Source organism: Epinephelus moara, chromosome 16 (genome assembly GCF_006386435.1).
Source record: "Epinephelus moara isolate mb chromosome 16, YSFRI_EMoa_1.0, whole genome shotgun sequence".
Taxonomy (NCBI): domain Eukaryota; kingdom Metazoa; phylum Chordata; class Actinopteri; order Perciformes; family Serranidae; genus Epinephelus; species Epinephelus moara.
In genome coordinates this window covers 12,161,345-12,171,719 of record NC_065521.1, presented here as the reverse complement: position 1 = coordinate 12,171,719, position 10,375 = coordinate 12,161,345, and the positions used below count along the sequence as shown (strand labels likewise).

The window sequence follows — 10,375 nt, the reverse complement described above, 5'->3', positions numbered from 1 at the left end:
CCCATACTCCTGGAGCACCCCCCACAGGATGCCCCTGGGGACACGGTCGTAAGCCTTCTCCAAATCCACAAAACACATGTGGACTGGTTGGGCGAACTCCCATGCCCCCTCCAGCACCCTGGCGAGGGTAAAGAGCTGGTCCACGGTTCCGCGTTCGGGACGAAAACCACATTGCTCCTCCTCAATCAGAGGTTCAACTATCGACCGGACTCTCTTCTCCAGCACCCTGGAGTAGACCTTACCGGGTAGGCTGAGGAGTGTGATCCCCCTGTAGTTGGAACACACCCGCTGGTCCCCTTTCTTGAAGATGGGGACCACCACCCCGGTCTGCCACTCCAGAGGCACTGCCCCCGATGTCCACGCAATGTTGCAGAGGCGTGTCAGCCAGGACAGCCCTACAACATCCAAAGCCTTGAGATATCCAGGGCGAATCTCGTCCACCCCCGGGGCCCCGTCGCCGCGCAGTTCCTTCACTACCTCGGCGACTTCTGCCTGTTAACCCTCATCCTATAAATACATTCAACATACAAAGACTATATTCTGGATTCTCTGAGGACCCTGTGAATAAACTACTATAAGAAACAACCATCATAGCAAAGTGTATACTCATTTCCACTCAAAACATTATTAGTTATGTTATTAATGTCATCTGAAGAAAAAAAAACACAGATTATTCTTATTTTAGGATAGTTACAGTTAAGGTAACTTGAAACATCATCTTATCTTAGGATGAGCAGTATTTAAAGGTACAGTGTGTAGGATTTAGGGGAACATATTGGCAGAAATAACTATGTTTTCATTAGTTTATAATCACCTGGAAATAAGAATTGCTGTTTTTTTTCTTAGCTTAGAATGAGCCGTTTATATCTATATACGTAGCAGGTCCTCTTTCACAGTGTCCACCATGTTGTTTCTACAATAGGCCAGAAGGGACAAATCAAACATTGGCCTAAGGGCCTTTCAGGTTTTCATCGGCCACCATAGCACTCCTTCAAGCGTGGCACATGGGAGAAGTTTGACCTCACCAATGCCACTAATGTTCAGTAATTGTCCAGTTCACCCACGTTTTCACCTTTTGTGAATGAGCTACAAAACATCTGGTTGTATATTCCAAGGAGGACGCAAGAGGATAACAAAAAGTTAAAATATTTCATTTCTGCCCATATTCTTTGCCAGCCTCACCTTATTTTACTAATCATCCACTAAAATGATACCCAGTTCGTCGTCTACCGTCTTCCTGATTCAGTGTGAACGCAGCATTAATCCTACACACCTGACCTTTCAAATCACCAACAGAGCACACAAGAAAATTTGTGTCTTTCTCCTTCAAAATGTTTGACAGAGTGTATATAAGGAACAAAGTGATTGACAAAGTCATGAAAATTGGAATGATAGAATATAATAAAAGGTGTATCTCTGGTGTCTGCGGGTACTCAATTCAGTAGGATGAGGGTTTTCAGAATCAGAAAGGTTTTATTGCTGTGTAACTTTGCATTTACAAGGAATTTGTCTTGGAGGTTTCGGTACATAGCATTAAAAACAGTGCAAAAATATAAAGACATAATATAAATACACTGTGCTTCTCTTTGTTTTGCAGTAAGACTTACACTCACCGCCGTCTGAAGTTCCTCATGTCCAAGTTCAATGTGCATGAGATGCTGAATGAGATGGAGGAGCTGAAGGAGCTGAAGATGAACCCCCACAGGGACTTCTACAACTGCAGGAAGGTAAACATGAAAAGCATTTAATATGGACATAAAAGCTGCACAAAATAACAATAAATCAACCTCTAGCCTATACATATATACATGTATGTGCACACATGCACTGTGGATCCAGATGCCACAGAGACAGGATTTTAAAATCAAGTGGAGTCTTTGCATTGTTCCTCCACTGACTGATGTGAAAATACACCTAAGCATAAAAACTGAAAACAGTACGTAAAATTAAAAAAAAGAAAAAAAAAGAAAGTCTTTTGAGTTCACTGAATATGAGTATTTCCAGTGTACTCAAACATTTATTGAATTTGGTTTTGTCTGTGTATTTCAATTACATTCACATGTACATGAATGATGAGATTCTATACATATAAAGTTTAAACGTCTATTTCTCCCTTTTGTCCTCACTGCACTACCACGCACCTTGTGTGTATCTTTAGCTCCCCCTTGTGACCAAGCAGACTTATTAGACCATATAAACTCAAAACCTCAATGATCCACTCTGTATCATCTCTATGCCATTCCAGGTGGACACCCACATCCACGCTGCAGCCTGCATGAACCAGAAGCACCTGCTGCGCTTCATCAAGAAGACTTACCGTGTGGACGCTGACCGCGTCGTGCACAACCTCAAAGGGAGAGAGGTCACCATGAAAGAGCTCTTTGAGTCCCTTAACCTGCATCCTTATGACCTCACTGTGGACTCCCTGGATGTGCACGCTGTACGTAACTCACTTGTTGGAACATTGGTGGCTTTAGATGGGAACAGAATAATAAAAATGCACAGCTATAAATGAAATGTAAAGGATACACGAGAAATCAACATTTAATTGCTATTTTAGAAAGCATCCAAGTATATTGGCTATGGTATTGATTTTCTTTTTGTAAGTACGCTTAATGAGGAAAAAGTAGTGGAGGGCAACAGTCAAAGGTTTTATATTAAAAAATGCTGGGTTTTTTAGTCAGTGTGTAGACAATAAAATAAATATATTTCATCAAAAAAGGCCAAAATTTAAACATCTAGAGCAGTTTTTTACGTTTTAATTTCCTTATCTGCTCTATGAGAAATGTTTAAAGTGAAGATCCAAATTTTCTTCTTTCTTTTTTTTTTAAACTGCCATTATTAGATCATTTGGTTCCACATTTTTCTATCCCCTCAGTCAACCCTCTTGTCTCTTTCTTGTTTGTCTGAAGGGAAGACAAACCTTCCAGCGCTTCGATAAGTTCAATGCCAAGTACAACCCTGTAGGAGCCAGTGAGCTGCGTGACCTGTACCTGAAGACAGAGAACCACCTTGGTGGAGAGTACTTTGCCACCATCATTAAGGTCAGTTTTTATATTAATTGGATAGACAAGAAAAATCACAGAAAACAGTCCTAAAAAAATAGGTTTTGATAATGAAACATCCCAGAGGGAGATATTATACAGCTCTCTGTTGTCTGTTTAGCAGCCTGCTGATATGCCAGCTCTAGATCATCTATTATGCACCAAAATCATGTGATCTAGGCCTGATTTGACCTCTGTGTAAACCAGGAAGTAGCCACTGACCTGGAGGAAGCTAAGTACCAGTATGCTGAGCCTCGTCTGTCCATCTACGGCTGCAACCCTAACGAGTGGACCAAGCTCTCCAGCTGGTTTGTCAAGAACAGAGTCTACTCCCCAAACCTCAAATGGATGATTCAAGTACCCAGGATCTAGTAAGTTTTCACTCACTATTATTTCTTCTACACAGTTTGACCCAGCTGTGAGACAGATGGAGAATGATTTAACCTGCTGTGGATAAATTGTAGATTTAGCTATAGATTCTACTTAACTTGATATTAAAGAAAAATCTATCTTTACTTCCCTGTAAGCTTGAAAAGGGGGCTCAAAAGCTGTAAAAGAAGAAGAAGGCTAGAATTCATATTTAAATGAACATGTTTTGCCCCTCTTCTATCTTAGTGATATCTTCAGAGGCAGGAACTTTGTGCCCCACTTTGGCAAGATGTTGGAGAACATTTTCCTTCCCGTGTTCCAGGCCACCATCAACCCACAGTCCAACCCAGACCTCAGTATCTTCCTCCAGCATGTGAGTCAGAAACAGACACAAAAGGCAGTAACAGGAATGATCATTACAGCTCAGACATAGAAAGATACCAAATGGTATCTTGGTTAAAGGACAGATTTCACTGTCATTAATTAGGGACTGCATGAAAGTTACTGGGGTGGGAAGGGTAGCCCAAGAGGTGATGAATATTTTATTTTTCATAAAAAAAACAAGGCCCCCTCCAGCATTATCAATATTTTCTTTGGACCCTTCCCTTTAAAAAACCTGTAATACCCTCCCAAAATATCTAAAAACTTTATGTTTCTGGCAAACATTGCTGAAAATACAGCCACTCTCTATTTTTCAATAAAGGGTTGCTAAATAATAATAAATAAGTGAACTCATTATTATTTTTTACTCTTACCAATATCCAATACATATGGCAAACTGTAACTCAGTGACTGTTTACAATCACCTATTTGTATGCGCAATTTAAAACAAAAATTTGCGCATAAGAAAAACCTCAGTGGAAATGTCAAAAATTTAAACAAAATATCACAATACCACAAAAAAAGTTTTTTCTTGATCTTAAACAGATAAAGTGAATAAATGATGACATACAGAAATTATGAAATGATGTGATTTAAATGTCTTTTTTGTCTCTAGATAGCTTTTAACACGCATATGTGTGCACACGGGCTGTTCCAAGAGCACAGGGCTGTAATATTAGCTGTTCAAACCTCTCTATTTTCATTGTCCAATGTGCTCTATGTTATTATACATCCATTGTTTTCTTTGTTTGAGGTTTGATTGGCGTTCTTATAGTTCTGTCACTCTAGTGGCACCCTCCTCTTCTGCAGTGATATAATGGCACCTGACTGGGGAATCACCACCACTTACTGCTGATCTCAATGAACCAGCTCTCAATAATCACATAGCATTAACTGTCTGCCTCCTGTTATGTAGGTGACAGGTTTTGACAGTGTGGATGATGAGTCCAAGCACAGTGGTCACATGTTCTCCACTAAGAGCCCCAAACCAGAGGAGTGGGACATCACCAAGAACCCCTCCTACACCTACTACATCTACTACATGTATGCCAACATCGCTGTGCTCAACCAGCTCCGCAGGTCAGTAACTTTGTCTGCATACACACCGTTTTGTCTTTTCTACTATTAGCTAGTAGTGCAAGAAAATGATTATTTAAACATCCCCTCCACTCAAAAATGTGTTTTTTCTTCTGTTAATGTGACCTAAAATGTCTGACCTTGACCAAACTGACTTGTATCTGTGCAAAGTTTGTCACTAGAGAAGTGATTTCAGATTCCTCTACTGAAGGGGGCGATGTCTGTGCACTTTCCTAAAATATGAGATTCAAATGCAACCCAGGCAAGCTAGATTTGCTATGTCACCCACAAATTCAAAAGCAAATCGCTGTCTGTTTAATTGCTGACAAAAAAAACCTAGAAACCTCTACCACAGAGCGGACTTATTCAAGGCAATGTGAAAATCTCAGCCAGACAGAATACATTTGTCTGCAAAGTTTGATTAGACCTCTGGTATATAATTACATACAAACAATGAGATAGTGTGTGCATCGTCGTACGTAAACATCACTCAAATTAACATGTACCAACCAGGAAGAGTCTCAAAATGACCACAGAGAGATACAAAGGAACTGCATAGAGACAAAAAAAAACTACAAAAATGTGAAAACAACCATAAAGTTACACAAAACAACCACAAGGAGACACTTAACAACTACAAATGGAGACAAAACAACTACAAATAGACACAAAATGACTACAAAGCATCACAAATCGACCAAAAAGGACATAAATTTACTTCAAAGAGACACACATTTACCTCAGTAAGACAAAAAGTATCTTCGAGGCCAAAATGACAACAAGACACAAAACCAGGAAGAGACTCAGAAGGACCACTATGACACAAAAAGACCATAAAGAGATTCAAAAGCACTGCAAAGAGATACAAATCATTCAAATCAATCACCATTGTCTCATAATCCGCCCATGCTTATTTATCTTCTGCCTTACAGACAGAGGGGGATGAACACATTCATGTTCAGGCCTCACTGCGGTGAGGCCGGTGCCATCACCCATCTGCTGGCTGCCTTCATGACTGCTGACAACATCTCTCACGGCCTCAACCTGAAGAAGGTCAGTCCTCTTTTTCTTTCTGTAAATTAGCACTTTAATTCAGCAGCAGTCATGGGTGCATTCACTCAACATGATTAAGCACCAGCTCGGTCTCAGACTTCTGTGAAGAATCCACAAGGTATAATATGACAATGATATACTATACGCACAGCTGTGTCATAAGGAGAAGATTAAAATACACTTCTATGCATTATTACCTTCACGAGATTTGAATTTGTATCTAATTGTCAATATAAGATGTTAGTGTGAATCCAATCATCTAACAGCCTAGGACAGAAACATATCCTCAAGATTTACGTGTGAGCACATAATAAAAGATGATAATAAATGATGGTTATAAATGGGGAGCCCCAAGATTCATTTATGTATTTGGCCAAGGCAGCTCCTTATTCAACAGCACAGTCTATAGTGTGTAGCTATTGTTATCCTATACCAACCAAACTGCGAGAGCCCTAAAGGAGATCCATTGAAGAAGCTTAATGAAGTTTTTCTTGCTCAGATTGTCAGTGGTTTTTGTGATGTTAATTAATGATGCGCACGCATTTTTTTCATTTGGAACCAGAGACATTGAGTAGAGCCACCAGGATTTGTTTTAAATTTAAGGCACGATGACGAGGTGCCGGCACTAATTTGGAAAGATGATCAGGCGATAAATGCACTCTGTGTAGTATTTTGAGTTGCGATGCTTGTATTTTGTATTGTTCCAATAATCTTCCTACACATCTTCTGTAATCTCTCACTACCCTCTCCAATTTCTGTCACAGCCCCAGCATACAAAATAGTACCGAAGACCTGCTTCTCTATAGTGGAGGCATTAAAACTAATTAACAAAGATGTATTTTTTTCTTGATAGAATCTCTTATCTGAAAGTACCAAAGGATGCTCTCTCTGAATATATCATATTTTCTTATATCTGATGAAAGGGCATTGGGACCTATTCCTCAAGAGGAAAAATTTCTTTTCAGGCCCACTGTTTGAAACCTGGATCTGGAGTAGGTGTTGGATCTTTTTTTAATATGTAGTACTGCTCTCCAGGCCTTAGCTGTATTAATTGCCAGGGTTATTACAACAATTTTTATCTGATTTCCTGTTTTTTAAAAGAGAGCATGTTTGTAAGGGGATATTCAGACTCCTGTGTAGGCTTTGTTTCAATATTTAGGAGGACACATATCAACCCCCCAAGATTTTGAGCCTCAAACACTTGATTTCCTGCAATCTGGTGAATTTTTACACACCAATTTGTGCCTTTTGTGCATCAGTGAATGCTAAAAATGTCATGGTACTTTCGCTTCAGTCATGCATAGCTGCTTCTTCTTTTTTTGGGGTTGTATACTGCTACCACCTGCTTTACCAGAGGCATTATTATGTCGAGGCTATGAGTTGCGTTCTCAAAATAAAATTAAAGTCCTCTGCTACTTTCATGTTTTTATTGGCGGGGACACTTATCCACATGTGTCCCCCTACCCCCAAAATCTACGCCTATGCCACTGATTGAACCTGATCTTGCAAACTGATCATATCTATCAATCTCCCTCCACCAGGGTCCTGTGCTGCAGTACCTGTACTTCCTGACCCAGATCCCCATCGCCATGTCTCCTCTCAGCAACAACAGCCTGTTCCTGGAATACGCCAAGAACCCGCTGCTGGAGTTCCACAAGAAAGGCCTGGTGGTTTCTCTGTCCACTGACGACCCCATGCAGTTCCATTACACCAAGGTGTGAGCACATGGAGGGCGTAGACCATGGCACATACTGTGCTGTATATAATCAGTTTTGTATTGTGTACATTTACAAATGAATCATTTTAGGTTTAGTATACAAATCCTGCAGACAAACTAATTTACAGCACACTCAAATGGAACTAGAGTAGAATATGCATTGAATGACAATGCATTGTAAGCTAAGAGTATCCAAGAGTAAGTCACGGACTCTCTGTCCACAGGAACCCCTGATGGAAGAGTACGCCATTGCAGCCCAGGTCTTCAAGCTCAGTACCTGCGACATGTGTGAGATCTCCAGGAACAGTGTTCTGCAGAGCGCCTTGTCCCATGAGGTAACAAATCTGATGGAGAGCTTAACGGAACTGTGTGTAGGATGTAGTTGCATATAGTGGTAAGAAGTGCAGATTGCCAGGTGTGTACCAGGCATGAACCACCAGGTAGGATTCCTTCAATGTTAATTGTTCAGGAGGGTTATACTGGCAGCCAAATGCCCTGCAGAGGTCTTTTCCTTTCCAGAACAAACAGACCTGCTGATTTAAACTGTAAACACACTAAATAAAGCAATTGCACGTTAAAAATCAGTGTTTCTTCAGTGCTGTTCAGCTCATTGCAGACGGGTCACAACCCCAGAACCTGCGTGTGCTCATCTTTTTTCTCTGAAAACTTAACTTTCAGACATTCAGGAAGTTTTTGCTGTGAGCTGAATTATCTGCAGAGGTCTCCTCCTCTCTAAAACAAACAGACCTGGTGATTAAAACCAGTAAAACCACTGAATAAAGCAGTTTAATGTTAAAGTTCAGTGTTTTTCTGATGCTGTTCAGCTCTTCGCAGATGGGCTGCTAACTCCGGTAGCCTACGTGAAAACATGCAATGGCCCTCTCAAGAGCTAGTGTTGGTTTGTCTGTTCTGGGCTACTGTAGAAACATGGCAGACTCTGTAAATGAGGACTCCCTGTGTAGATATAAACAGTTTATTCTAAGTAAACGAAAAGACAACAATTCTTATTTTCAGGTGATAAAACACACACACACACACACACAAAAAAATCCCCCTAAATCCTACACACTGGACTGTTAAATGTGGTGATGCCTTGTTGGATTTTTAACACATCAATAAATGAGCCTGTAAGATTTGTCTTTCTTTTATATTGGCATTATTGTTGGTGCAAAACAGTTACTGCGGAGGTGTTTCTACGCTTATGAGCTTCACGTCAAATCCTCTGAAAGTCACACAGACACTGTCTTCACATTGTACAGACTGCTCTTAAATTTAGATTGCACATCATTTTCCACATAGAGGTGATTTTTATAAGCACACCAAAACATGCTTGTGGTTTTCTGCTATGTTCCAGGAGAAGAGCCACTACCTGGGTAACGACTACCTGAAGGAGGGTCCAGAGGGCAACGACATTCGTAAGACCAATGTGGCCCAGATCCGTATGGCATATCGCTATGAGACCCTGTGCTATGAGCTCAACCTCATCAAGGAGGGTATAAAGTCTGAGTAAACACTCTCAAATCTGACTCACACCCATTCAAACTTATCTCTGTTGTGATGTAGAAAAGTTTCTACATTTGTTTTTCACAGTAACTCTTAAACAATTGAATCTTAAAGAAACTGACCTTCTAGCACACTGATGTTCTCTCCTTTGGAGGAAGATTTTTTTGTGAACTGTCTTCATTGCATATCATCTGCACACCTTGTCCAGTTCACTTGTACATTACAGTATGTGTGTTCCATGTGGAGAAACATCATGTATGAGAATGAAAGGAAATAAAATGTGAAATAACAAGTGTCTTTGTGTGGTAGTTGCCCCACTGACACACACCATCATTTAATCAGTAGCCTATTACTTTGCAACATTATTTACTTGATAACGAGATTTTGTCTATTTTTTTTGATTCAGTGACTTGGCAGAGCTACTGCTGCCTTCAGATGCTCCTCATAACCTCTGACCTGTAAACTGTAAATGAGGCTTGGTATGCACTTTTATTTGGCGCCTTGTGTCTTTTACACTGTGAACCAAAAGTGTTTTTCTGATGGCTGTTGTTTCCTTTAGAAGTTTAGCTGCATCAGCAGAATGAATGGTGAAATGTGCATTAGTCATTAAGTTATTAGTCTAAGCTGATGCATAACGCATCACTTTTACCATTAGTTATTGACAAAGCCTCCATGATGTCTACTATTCCTCATGAGGACACACCCTACCTATTACTGAAAATCTATACTGGGATGGAAAAGTCAACATTAGCTATATCTTGGCTGGATTAAGCTCACATTACAACTTGTTCCATGATGAAGTCTGAGGTTTCTTTGAAAGTCTAAAGAGGAAAATTACAGGTGAGTCCAAGACTAATACACTCTGTAGCTCATAGTATTGTGTTCCACTGTTTGTCTTAAATAACTGAACAAATATGTAAAATATAATCTGGGTTTGCTCCAGTGTATAGATTCATTGAGTACGCTTTTTTTTTAAATTCTGCTGCAGAAATACACAATTACAAGACTTCCAAAGTGGAGTTAGTCTGACTGATAGCTTTAATAGTGTTTTGAAGCAATTGAATTAGCACATTCAGCTATATACTTTGCACGACAGTTTCAGCGCTGTCAATCACTTTCCTGCACCAGAACATCCCGTGTCGTGACTTTATGAATGACAGTAAAGTCCCAGTCATATTTAACATCTCGTGGAGTCGCGCAGGTGCAGCTCATAAAACAGTATCTATTTTTC

The 10,375-nt window shown here is 40.1% G+C and overlaps 1 protein-coding gene across 1 annotated transcript in view; it reads left to right on the top strand.

The window, feature by feature from the left end:
• ampd1 (adenosine monophosphate deaminase 1 (isoform M)) overlaps positions 1-9,435 on the top strand; it is a 17,586-nt gene extending 8,151 nt beyond the window's left edge. Inside the window, exons 6-15 of the mRNA XM_050064935.1 lie at positions 1,598-1,727; positions 2,246-2,440; positions 2,913-3,044; positions 3,252-3,415; positions 3,660-3,786; positions 4,711-4,874; positions 5,804-5,924; positions 7,466-7,639; positions 7,866-7,976; positions 8,996-9,435. Coding sequence (XP_049920892.1) covers positions 1,598-1,727; positions 2,246-2,440; positions 2,913-3,044; positions 3,252-3,415; positions 3,660-3,786; positions 4,711-4,874; positions 5,804-5,924; positions 7,466-7,639; positions 7,866-7,976; positions 8,996-9,151 — 1,474 coding nt within the window. The 3' untranslated portion in view covers positions 9,152-9,435. The remainder of the gene's footprint in view (positions 1-1,597; positions 1,728-2,245; positions 2,441-2,912; positions 3,045-3,251; positions 3,416-3,659; positions 3,787-4,710; positions 4,875-5,803; positions 5,925-7,465; positions 7,640-7,865; positions 7,977-8,995) is intronic.
• Positions 9,436-10,375: the final 940 nt, after the last annotated feature.